Source organism: Vicia villosa, linkage group LG1 (assembly GCF_029867415.1).
Source record: "Vicia villosa cultivar HV-30 ecotype Madison, WI linkage group LG1, Vvil1.0, whole genome shotgun sequence".
Taxonomy (NCBI): domain Eukaryota; kingdom Viridiplantae; phylum Streptophyta; class Magnoliopsida; order Fabales; family Fabaceae; genus Vicia; species Vicia villosa.
The window spans coordinates 79054924-79068037 of record NC_081180.1 but is presented as its reverse complement, the minus strand read 5'-3'; the positions used below and the strand labels follow the sequence as shown (position 1 = coordinate 79068037).

General features: G+C 35.6%; 1 protein-coding gene across 1 annotated transcript; it reads left to right on the top strand.

Moving 5' to 3' along the window:
* The first annotated feature begins 1864 nt into the window (after nt 1-1864).
* On the top strand, nt 1865-6118 carry LOC131643150 (2-oxoglutarate and iron-dependent oxygenase domain-containing protein CP2-like). Its single transcript, XM_058913304.1, has 9 exons — nt 1865-2252; nt 3484-3531; nt 3677-3853; nt 3949-4099; nt 4200-4286; nt 5175-5299; nt 5419-5537; nt 5684-5795; nt 5932-6118. Exons 1-9 carry the CDS (start codon nt 1953-1955, stop codon nt 5965-5967), a joined length of 1155 nt encoding a protein of 384 aa, XP_058769287.1. The 5' UTR covers nt 1865-1952; the 3' UTR covers nt 5968-6118.
* Nucleotides 6119-13114: the final 6996 nt, after the last annotated feature.

The window sequence follows — 13114 nt, the reverse complement described above, 5'->3', positions numbered from 1 at the left end:
TTGGTAAAATGGTAACGCATACTATCTCAAGATTCACGATATCATAATTTGGCGGGAGCCTAACCAATGCTCATGGATGTTCAAATGAATTTTGAAAAGTAGAGCAATAATGACCCAAATCCGATACAAGGAGGAGGCAACACAAGAAAAAACTCATAACATCCATTAAGAATAAAGAACTTAGAGGGGATATTGTGCAGGTGAACTAAAGATTTTTTCTTCACCAACTATGTGAGGCCCCAGGCCTTATTCACTACGTGGTTAGTATTCATGGGCAAACTTCCAACAAAGGACATGCTCATTCGATTTGGAATCCCGAATGATAGTATTTGCACTTTCTGTAGTGAAACTGAATCAATCAGACACCTATTCTTTGGATGCAAAATTACACAAGCTACTTGGTTTGAAATTCTTGTTTGGACAGGGTATAACAGACAACCATAAAGCTGGAACCATGAAAGAGAATGGCTAATACAAGAGACAAGAAAAAAAGGGTGGCGAAAAGAAATCCTAAAGGTGGGCTACAACAGAATCAATTTATGCCATATGGATGAAAATGAACGACTTACTTTTCAACCACAAAACGTTAGATGATAACTTGAAGGGAACTATCATTTTTAGTATAACTAGTAAGAGACCCGTGCTGCCGCACGGGTATTCGAATATTTGATGTAGTTTATTTTGAATAATATGAATAATATGCGTAAATGTCACTCTGAGCAATTTTCAAAAATGATTATGTAAATTATTTATACATGAAAAAAATATTAAATTTATTAATATTTATTAATGTTTATATAAATTAAAATAAGGATTGTATTGATAGTGACCCGTGAAATAAATAAATTATTAATTTTATTGAAATTTAAGCTTAAATGCACTTTTGTGTAAATGATAAATTATTTGTTAGATTGAAACACTAAATTACATGGTTTGATAAAAATTAAATGAATAAAATAAATTTATTCTATATAAATTTAGACTATATAAAAAAAATGCAAAAACATCTATTCTAAATTAGTGACAACTTTATTTCAAAATAAATAATAAAATGAAAATAAGAAATAAAGTACGTAAATAATAATTTTTATATGTATATTTTATTAATTATATATTCAGTTAATATGTAGCCAATTTTAAATTTAATAATTGGTTAATACAAGAGAACCATAAAGCTGGAACCATGAAAGAGAATGGCTAATACAAGAGACAAGAAAAAAAGGGTGGCGAAAAGAAATCCTAAAGGTGGGCTACAACAGAATCAATTTATGCCATATGAATGAAAATGAACGACTTACTTTTCAACCACAAAATGTTAGATGATAACTTGAAGGGAACTATCATTTTTAGTATAATTATGAGTTGCACAATTCATACTTCATAGGAAATTAGTCAACCATATCAATATCATATTGAGTAAAATTGTTTGGTCTAGTATAGTTTGATATATAAGCTTGCTTATGTAGCCTCCTGGATCCTTGAGATCAGATGTAATTCATTATTTTTGAAATTAAAAGTGATATTTTCACTAAAAAAATGAAAGTAATCAATTCATTTAAATGAACTATATTCCGTCAAAGGTGAAAAGTAATTTTTAATCCAAAATAATTTTACACCATTATCTAATAAAAATTTATTATTCCACCATACAAATAACTTAAAAATATAAGTGCGATTTAACGCAATACACGATAATTATTGATTATTGATTGTTGATTCACGGTTTAAAATCCTTTTACAATTACCTGCATGTTATTTTGTCATCAATATTTATAAATTTTGTTATTTTTTTATTATTTTATAACTAAATAAAATAATAAAAAATATTTTAATAAGATAATTAAGCAAAACCTTAATTATTCCATCATCTTCCTCTTCTCAATTTCTATTTTTTTTTGGGTATGAGACATGAATTGAAGAAGAGACAGTAAACCCTAGGACACAACACCACCATGTATCACCAGCATCATCATCAAAACGGTTCCTTGGAGCGCAGAGCTCAAGCTTCCAACGGAGACATTGCCACTAATAATGCTACCAATGCCAATTCCATAACCAGACTTCTTGGAAACCCTAGAATTGATCACATGCCTGATAATTATGAAGACCTTCCTTTGGATTTCAACCCTCTTGTCTTCACTTCACTCGAGAGACATCTTCCTTCTCATATTCTTAACCTATCTAGAGACCTCAAAGCTCACTACATGTCCAACATTCTACTCCGTTATTTGCCTCATACTGAACGTGTTAGGGTTTGTGTTTTTCTCCTCACTTTTTGAATAGAAATTTGATTTTTATGTTGCTCTTAATCATTAAGGTTCTTTGGTTGTTTTATTAGTATTTTAGTTGCTTGATTTTTGAGAGTTTTGAGGGAATTTAGGGAAAATTGGAAATTGGGGTTGAGTTGAATTTTGCAATTTGGATTTTCTTACAGAAATTAGGGTTTAGAATTCTTAGTTCATATGTCAATGCCATTATCAAAACAATATATTGATGCCAATTTTATCTTTAGGGTTGTTTGAATTGACTAATTTGAGTTTATCTGTTGGTATAAGTACATGCGAGATGACTTCGACGACTTCGTGAGAGTTAATGGAAACAACTGATGACATGTCTTAGGGTATGTTTGGATATCAAGAAATGAACGGAGCGGAATGGAATGGAGCGGAGTGAGATGGAGCGGAGTGGAACGGAGCGGAACGAATGTACCATTCCATTGTTTGGAAATTTTAGAACGGAATAAAAATTATTCATTTCGCCCAAATCGGAGGGGAAGGAATATGGTGGTAAGTGATGGAATGGAATGGAATCCATACCACTCCTTTCCGCTCCGCTCCATCCGTTTTTAAATTATCCAAACAATGGAATATCATTTTATTCCATTCCATTCCGCTCCGCTCAATCCGATTCCATCAATCCAAACAAAGCCTAAAGTTAGATGAAAACAACCGTTTGACCACACCAAGATATAAATCTCAACCCAGACTGTAGGAAATCTTATTAGAACGTTGCATTTGAGTTTAAAAAAATATTGCATCCTCTAAATATAAATATAATTAGTTAATTGCAAATTGATACGTATTTGAGCGCGTGTCACAACATATGTTAGTTAGTTAATTAAAAAAAACAATTACTTGTTATCCTAAAAAGGTGATGACAAATGAGCAGTGTTACCAAATATCGGCCATGACAGCGCTATGGCGGATATACATGGCAATTTTTGGGCTCGCCCTGGCCGATATCGCGGGTTTTCCCGCCATAATCCGCTATGACGGCGCCGCAAAGCGGCCGGTATGGTGGAATTTTGGCTCTCCGCCATCGACAACACTGCAAATGTGCCTAATATATGCTGTTTTATGATAGTGAGTTTCTCCTAGTATGACAGTCGGAGTGAGGTTTCTTTTGTTTTTCCTATTACTCTGTCTTTAGCTCGTTTTTGTTCACTTTCTGAGTTTTTTGGTTGTTCTATGCTGGATTAAACAGATGCAAAAGCAGAAGGAATACCGGCAAAAGATCATATTAAATTATCCTGTAAGTTTTCTATTGAATGCTAGAAAATCCTGTTGGTTTCTTGTTATGATTCTTTTGTAAATCATGGGATAAACATGGTTTTATTTTGAAGGGGGCATATTTTAGTCACGCCCTATCTTACCAATTATTTACATTTGATTTGTAGCCGCTTCATAAGGAGATATATACTATGCTCAGTGAAAATTTTTTTGCACCCTCATTTCTCAGAGCTATTAAGGAAAATACAGAAGCGAGTTTCAGAAGTATAATGGCAGAACCCTCCAGAGGAATTTATACGTTTGAAATATTTCAACCACATTTTTGTGAAATGTTGGTATCTGAGGTATCACATTCCTTTTCTTTCCTTTTCGTGCACATATCGTTGCATCTGTTCTATATTAGTGTTTTGTATTTTCTTAACAGGGTTTGATTGCTTAGGTAGATCATTTTGAAAGATGGGTCCATGAGACCAAATTCAGAATCATGCGACCTAATACAATGAATCAATATGGTGCTGTTCTTGATGATTTTGGCCTGGAATCCATGCTTGATAAATTGATGAATGATTTCATACGTCCTATAGCTCGAGGTTGTTTTTTTATTTTATTTTTTTCCTAATGAGAATGAATGAGAATATAGGACAGATTAACAAACAATACTCACTTTTGCAATTTGAATATTTTTTGTAGTTTTCTTTTCTGAAATTGGTGGATCCACACTGGACTCTCATCATGGTTTTGCTGTCGAATATGGAACCAATAGAGACGTGGAACTTGGTAGGTTTTTCAAACTTCTTTCACAGTTATGCAACTTGTTAATAGCTCGAACCTTTATCAAAATTTTGAACCTAAATAGCGTGTAATGTTTTGGACACATCTAGTACCTTAGTATCAATTTACTTTCACAATTCTTTATTTGTTCAGTTTTAATGATTTTTTAGCTTTACAATCCCTTTCATCATTCAATTTCTTTTTAGTAGCCCAGTGTGATATTCTATCTTACCTAAGGATGCTTTGGGATGCGAGGTTTTTAAGGAGAGGGAAGGGATGGCTAAGATTACATTTCACATGAATATTTTCTAATTTAAGAGTTTTTCCGAATAAATAAAATGATAGATTATCATGATACCTTCCAACCATGGGTTGCGACGGCGGCAGATTTTGGACGACTGCATTCCCTCTAAAACCCTCAATCTAAAATGATTTTTAGTTCTCTTATACTATTTTTTAAACTTTACTCTAACTTTCCCGAAACTGATTATTTGAGTCTATTTTCTTCCAAATTCGTATACCAATTTGTCTATGATAAGGACCTAAGATCAGTTATGGCCCATGACTCACTATAGAGACTCATCTCTTTGTTGGTAGCATCTGCCTTGTAATTTTCCTTTTTTTTTTTTATGCGCAATACAATTAGAAATACAATTCTAGGTAACAGCTACTAAGTCTTTGCTTCTTTCGAATAAAGAAACACCAACTTTTGATGCCTTACTTGTCAAGCCTAATGAAACATAATAGTTCGATCTCATGGATTTTATTCTCCACTAAAATCTGTTTCCTTCTTGTTTGCTTTACCTTCTTTTGTTACCTATTTACTGTTTACCTCTAAAAACCATTTAACTTGATATGCTTTTGTTGGAATCTAAACATATTTTATGTTTACAGGGTTCCACGTGGATGATGCGGAAGTCACCTTAAATATTTGCCTGGGAACACAATTTTCAGGCGGCGAACTGTTCTTCCGAGGTGTTCGATGTGATGAACACGTGAATACAGAGACCCAATCAGGGGTATGTCTGCTACCTTTTTGTTAGAGGACAAATATCAATGACGTTGACCAAACATGGGTAATAAGTTATCTGAGTTTCATGTCGACACATTTTTTTAAACTCCAAACATATCTATGCAGGAGATATTCGATTATCCTCATGTTCCAGGCCATGCAGTTCTTCATTCAGGTCGTCACCGTCATGGTGCTAGACCTACAATATCTGGGAATCGGATTAACTTAATTCTATGGTGTAGAAGGTATTTGCATCACTTTTCTCAAACATCTCATTGTAAATATAATGAATGTTGTTATTTTTTTTTATTATATTGGTCTTGACTTGAATGTGAGTATCAACCCAAATTCTTATTTGTAAGCATAATTATTGTCATCTTTCTTCATGTAGTTCGGCGTTTAGAGAGATCAAAAAATACCAGAGAGAATTTCCTAGCTGGTGTGGAGAATGCAGACGCAAGAAGAAGGAGAGAGAGCGTATATCAGTTGCTGCCACCAAAGCGGTAATGTAACACCTTGAGACCATACATTCTTCGGCAGGGATTTGAACTGTCTCTTCATATTATAAAATTAGGCACTACTGCGCTAACACCGAACTTGCACTTGCACCATGTTAATATAGTGATTTTCATTTTGCAGGAGTTACTGAAGAGGGAGCTTAAATCCGCCTCATGAAGTAGCACCAGTACATGCAAATGGTACTTGGTAGTGGTAGCTGTGAACTTGATATTTTGAAACTTTTTCTGGATTCAGCTGTATTCTTAGGTAATGATATGTGATTTTATTTAAATGTAATATAAGCATACATTTCATATTTTGGCTGGAAGCTAATCTTTCCTACATTATTAATAAATAAATCATAGGATCTTCGTGTATATTATGAAATTATAGGATCTTTAAAACCACATTCTTTTTGGTATTACCTGTTCCAACGGAAAAAACATCATATTTTCTGGTGTCATGAAGGGTAATTCCGAACAAAGTAGCATTTTCTCTCGTCTGGATCGGTAAATCCAGACATCCGGATGAGTGTTTTCTCTCTCGTCCGGACGATGGTGTATTTTAAGAATTACAATGGTGGTAAAACAAATCCTCTTTCAAATTTTCTGGGGTATTATTTATCCCATCTTAATCTTAAGTGGTGGAAAAACACTATGGAAATTAGAAAATATCCTTTAGATTTCAGAATAGTATTTTTGGAAATGTATCTCTGGACCTTTTCCATTAAGGTTTTTATAATTTAGTAACTCAATGACAAATTCAGAAGTATATTTATGGATTTGTGAAACAGAAATTTGAAAACATGCTACCTTTGCATGTCAGATACAAGTTCAGAAATGCATTTTCAGATTCGTCAAACCTGATTTTTAATAAAACAATACCCTTCAAATTCATCAAACCTGATTTTTAATAAAACAATACCCTACACGCTCTTCTTATTCATGATCAAATATTAATTTTCACGCAAAATTGTTAATAATTTTCAATTAAGTTTTGTATTCTAAAATCTCTTGTGTTTCATCACATCAAAATGAGGAAAATAAGCTGAAATTTAAGGTAAAGTTAATGTAATTCATGTCTTATTGTTGACATTAATATGATTTTTGAGCGGTAAAAGTTACGTTGGCAACATATGAATGTCTATTTAAATTGCATGGTTATTTTTTGACAAATAATAAATGGATATTTAATGTGATTTATGGTTCATAACCATAACATGTGCGACAACTTAGTAGTCAATCCCATTGCATGCCGCCTTATGCCTGAAGAGAAGGAAATTGTTTTCAACATGACATTAGATATGGTGCATGTGAGAAACATACTTGTAACAATGAAACGTAAAATATTCGAAAATATCTCAAATCTCAACCAAGTATACAATATTTGTGTCATTAACAACAAGGCGTTGAGGTGGGATAGAATTGAAATGCAACAATTATTGAAATCACTGGATGATAACAATTATGTATCTAGGTACCGAGTGTGCGAGGATGGAGTAATCGTCCGAGATATATTTTAGACTCATCTCAATTCTAAAATGTTGTTCAACATGGTTCCCATTGTACCCATCATTGATTCAACATATAAGATCACAAGCACAAACTTCCACTATTAGAAATTGTTGGTGTTACCTCTACCGAAAAGATTTATTTTGTTGGGTTTGAGTTTTTGGAGAGCTAAAAAGAGAAAAATATTACTCGGCCTTTAGAAGTCTGTCAGACAATGTTGAAGGACAAATAAAACGTAGAAGGTCATTGTCACCGATTGCGACATCACATTGATGAATTCGATTGCAAATGTGTTTTTTACTTCATACATATTATTTTGTAGGTATCACATCACAAAGAATGTGAGAAGTTGCGTTTAAACCTGTGGTATGAACCAAACAAATAATGGGTGAAAAAAGAAAAATGGCCAAAGCTAGCGTGATATGAGAAAGAATAACAGATGCATAAAATGTCATAATAAATTTTTCTACATAAGAATTATATGCTGATTATGTTATACTTTTCAAGAAGGTGTGTGAAAAATAATCAAATTTGTTGTAATATGTTGAAAGTACAATTCTGAACCAGGTGAAGGAGAAGATTATATGTGCTTGGAATGACCATATTAGACACCTTGGAAATTCAACAACAAACCGAGTTGTGTCTCCCCATGCTACACTAAAGAATTGATTGGAAAATAGTAAGGATGATTTCTGTAGAGATTGAGACTCTGTGAACTAAATGATTTTAAATCAACATAATGAGATACAAACATCATTTGGTTGCAACAACAGAGTGTTAGAACACAAATTCAGAGATTACAATCTATATTCACAATTAGTCAACAACATATTTTGAGCAACATTGAATTTTACTTTTCGCAAAGCAAAACGAGTTGAGAATGTAGGTTTTGATAACTCAAAGTGTGGTTGCACACTTAAGAAAACACATGATCTCTTATGTGTTTGTCTAATTCAAAGAACTGGAGCTTTGATACTAATTGAAGGTTCAAGAACACACAAGAAAGGGAGGTTTGAATTGAGTTTCAAGATTAAAACTTTTTCTCTACCCAAGAACACAAACAACAAAGATTCAAAAAAGATAAGAGGCACAAATATTTTTATCCTGGTTCGCATGCTAACATGTTTTTAAATGCAATATAAGATTTAAATAGCCCAAAATGATACACAAATATCCAACATAAATCAAATAAATAGAATACTGGAAAATTATAAAATGAAATGTGAAGTAATTAAATTATAATTTAATTATATTAATGTCTAATATTTAACCTGAAATTTTGAATATAAGAGATAAAAGTGAATTATGACAGCTCAATGCGTGATTTTTTTAGTGAAACAATATATAAATTGGTATAATTTTTAATTTTTTTTAAAGTTAAATATGTTTTTGTCCCTATAAATATCTCAATTTTGGATTTTATTCCCTATAAAGAATATATTGACTTTTAGTCCCTATAAAATTACTTTTGCACTCACTTTTGATCGCTCTGCATGGACTAAAACTAAGTGCAAAAATAATTTTATAGGGACTAAAAGTCAATCTTTTTTTTATCAGAACTAAAAGTCATTTTAGATAATTTTATAGGGATTAAAAACATATTTAACCCCTTTTTGTTAATACAAACCAAACATGCTATTCGTCGTGATCCATTCGAGTTAGTCTTAATGGGTAATAGATTTTTTTATTAAAAATACTATTAGAAAATTTAGATTCTAATTTTAAAGTTTAAATCTTATTTTTTAGGGTTAATAGTAATATACCCACTAGTGAATTTTGTTTTTCCCTTTCCTACCTTTTGGCAACGGTTTTTTCAAAAAAACCGTTGACAAAACCTGCCTTTGACAACGGTGAGGATAAACCGAAACACACTCATATTACTAAGGATAAATTACTATTAACTCTATTTTTTATTAAGTTTTTTGAATTGACCCATATGCATTAGCCTATTTCGACAGTTAATGATATTTTTTATTGATATTTCAACAATCCTGAAAGATGTGGAGGAAATTTTTTTTTTTTTAATCTTAAAATGATTTCTAGTTAGATAAAAGTAAATTCTTAGCACTTTTTCTAATTGACTTAAATAGCTGGTAAATTGGTTTTGTCTTCATTATGTGAGTTTGATTTTGGAAGTTGGTTTTTGGTGTTTCTCTTTGTGGAACCTTTTTGGTTTGAGATCTAGCTGAATCCTAAGGTGTGAAGTGTTTAGGTGCTTGGGCTTTTTTTTCAATAGTGTTCTTCTGGTCTTGTTGTTTTTATTTTATTTTATTTTATTTACATTGTTGTATCTTGTTGTCTTTAATTTTTGTTATTAATTCATTTTTAAAGTCGTGATGTTAACATTTCTCATCATTTTCAGCACTTATTTTTTGTTATCTAGTTCGATGAATGTGCATGCTTTTCAAATAATCTTTACCTATCTAACATTTCAAGAACCTTCTGAACACTCTCCTATCTCACCCACAAATCCTTCTTGAAGCTTCATATTATTTATTATATCATATATCCTTTCAAACGTTAGGTTATATTTTATGCTCTACCCGTCTCAATTTTTTGGAAGCCCTGTATTAGATTAGTCATGATTCAAATATGACAAAAAATTATAGGTCCTATTTAACTCCATTTTAATAGTGACAAAGATTTATGAGGCCCTATTTAGTTACAGTTTAACTGTAAAAAATTTGAGACCCTGTACGGTAGTCCATCTTGCACGCTCTCAAAGACGGCCCTGTCTATATTTAATAATAATATATTGAATATCATTCCTTAATTAAAACCAATAATTTCTGGATCGATGTATTTGTCATTCCCCTCCAAATTCTATCTTGAGTCTTCTAACATTCTATGAATTTAATAATTGACTTAATGTTACGTAACAAATGTAAAGACAATATTGTTATATATATTTTTGGAGCTTTTCTTATACCTTCCTCCATTTACGTGTGTTTGCCATTACAGCAAAATGGATTTTATATATCGAATAGCTTTTTCAAAGTCAAACAAGGCTGACAAATATGTATATTGCTGTTGTACCTAAATTATATTTGCAATTACCTAGATATCGTTAGATTTTTATAATTTGAGTGGAGTATAATTAAGCATCACAAACTAACATGTCGGTAATTAGAGTTTTAATCGGATGAAATATGTTTTAAATATATGTATAAAAATGGAAGAATTTCTTATTTTAGACTCCCTCTGATCATAATTATAAGCAAATATTCTCTTTTTAGATTCATTGAATAATGAATGCATCTGGTCTTTTATGTATACTAGATACATTCTGATCGTACCTGATCAGAAGAATCGTCAAGGGCTGCTCGGATGCTGGTCTTCGTGAAGTGAGAGGGGGGGTGTACCTGCAAGGTACTCCGATGCCAAAGTGAGTAGATGAGCAAAGGAGAGCAAGTACTAGCTAAGGTTAGAAGAGAATTGAATACCTGACCCTCTAGTGAAAGAGGGTATTTATAGCCCCCAGCGCTGGGCCAAGGTTCCCTAATTGGGCCAAATCCAACTGGAGGCCCACGTGCTAGGGAACTGCCAGAACGTCCCATGCTAGGGCTGAGTCAGCAGGAGACTCACGTTCTGGGTGCACATAGCGTAGGGTTCGGAGATGGTTGACCGAATCCTTCGCTGAGACGTGACGCGTGATCTTCGTGTGTGGGTAACTCCTTGACGGTTATCCAGTATGTGGGCCCAAAAGTTTGGGCCTGCTCGGCCTGGGTCCTCGCGACTGGCAGCTCCTATCTGTTCAGTAATTGGGCCCAAGGGAAGTGGGCCTGCTCGGCTGGTAATCCAGGGTTGGGCCTGCTCGGCCCAGACCAGAACAGGAGTCCCCCAAGTTATTAGCCTAATAAGGGTGATGACTTTAACGAGGAGGTTTAGCTGAGCACGGTTCCAAATCATGGGCTCCTCGAGGGTTTAGATCGGTCGCCAGTTGTCTTGGTTTTTAACCTTATTGGTTGTCACTCATAAGCGTGATTGACAGGTGTCAGCTGTACAGGCTATAATCATTATTGCGCCGTTTCTAGGGATGAAAGTAGACGGCGTCTTTTGGAGTTCTCAAGATCCTTGGGACGCGTGGCAGCTTTTCGTGGAGGGAGCCGTCTTTGGGGTGTAGGCAATGATGGCGTCTCCTAGGCTGCCTAGGCCATCATGACACCCTTTGGCCTTCTTTCCCTATATAAGGAGTGAGGAGGTCACTCATTTAGTACTTAACATTTCCCAAGCCTTCAAGATCCGCTCACTGCTCTTCTCCTCGTTTCGTTCATATCTTCCTCGCTTTCTCCAAGTAAGTTCTTCGTCTCCTTCATGTTTTTATTTAAGTTTTATGCATTAGTTTTGAGTAAGGCGAGCATGGTTGATGAGCGTGACGAGGAAGGTTTATTAATTAGCCGAGTAAGCCTAGAAGATACACCGTTTTTCTCGCGCGTTTGCCGAGTGAGTTTTGAGTGAACTGGGCTAGAGCGTTTGAATGAGGCGTCCAGCTTTTAGGATTTCTAGAGAGTGGCATGAAGGCCGCGAGCAGTGGAGGTTGCACGTCTCGGTGAGGGCATGAGTTCGTCGACCTCCGCTGCGTGCGGCGTCTATATTTGGAGGACACTTTAGCTCGTCGGCCATTTGACGATTGGGGGAGTTTTCCTCGTCCTTTTTCCTCGCCCTTTCACTTGACTTGCGGTGGAAGGGTGGATTTGACCAGTCGAATTCATGGTTTCCTCTGCTTTTCAGGTAAATGGCCGACGAGGACAAGGATGATGTCGTCTTCGACATTTCAGATGGGGAGGAAGCTGTTGGCGCGCAAGATGACGTTCCCGTCGTAGAGACCTCCCCCAGGGCTCTTGAAGAATGGGTGGCCGTCGAGCCGAGGATGATTGCATCGCGCTTCACGAGTCATCCCAAAGAAGCCTTTAACGTTATCGAGGACCTTGACCAAGACGAGGAGCCTTCTTGGGGCGCCTTTGTGCCCAAATCTCACCAGAGGATCTGCTCGCGATTTCCCGGTCCCCGTTTCGCAATGTATGAGTTCGTCTTTAAGGAGGCTGGTCTCCGTCTCCCCTTCACTCATTTGCAACGGAGTGTCTTCAGTTGGTTGCGGCTCTGCCCGTCTCAGCTTCATCCCAACGCTTTGGCGTTCTTAAGGGCCTTTGAGATCGTGTGCGGATATTTGGAGGTCGAAGCGACTCTGCCCCTTTTTTTCAGAATTTTTCATTTGCAGAGGTTGCGTGATCGGGACGGCAAGTGGAGTTGGGTGTCGTTTAAGCAGCCGAAGAAGCTGTTCGCTATTTACCAGGACTCTGTTAAGCACTTTAAGAACCGGTATTTTATAATTAAGCCGCTCACTCCTGATGCCGAGAGTCATTTGTTCGAGGAGCGCGAGTATATTGAGGATGGGGTGAGGAGAGTGGGCCCAGCTGCTCGGTTCCCGTTGGAGTGGCAACCTGACCATTTCGAGCGTGGGACTGACTATTACATCTTCCGGGACGAGGATCTCAACGAGCGTGATACAGGGGGGTATCAGCGGCTTGCTTCTTTTGTGGACGGATTTAGACCGGCAATATGTGCATATCCCAACGGGGATCCCCTATTCGAGGAGGATGGAGGCCCTATGCTGGAGCCTCGGCACATCAACACCAAAGCTGTCCTCGAGTGCGGAAGTTACGGGGACGCTATGATTTTGTTAGGTGAGATAACTATTATTTGCTCAAACAACACCTTTTTGGTTCTAACTCTTTATTTTGCAGGAAAAATGGCCGACTTGCATGACAAAGTTACGAAGATGCGGGCCAAGAACAAGGGGGCCGCCAAAGTGT

Coding starts and splice junctions, on each gene's coding strand:
- LOC131643150 (XM_058913304.1), top strand. CDS start 1,953: ATGTATCACCAGCATCATCATCAAAACGGTTCCTTGGAGCGCAGAGCT. Junction 4,100..4,199: donor CATACGTCCTATAGCTCGAG/GTTGTTTTTTTA, acceptor TATTTTTTGTAG/TTTTCTTTTCTGAAATTGGT. Junction 5,300..5,418: donor ATACAGAGACCCAATCAGGG/GTATGTCTGCTA, acceptor ATATCTATGCAG/GAGATATTCGATTATCCTCA.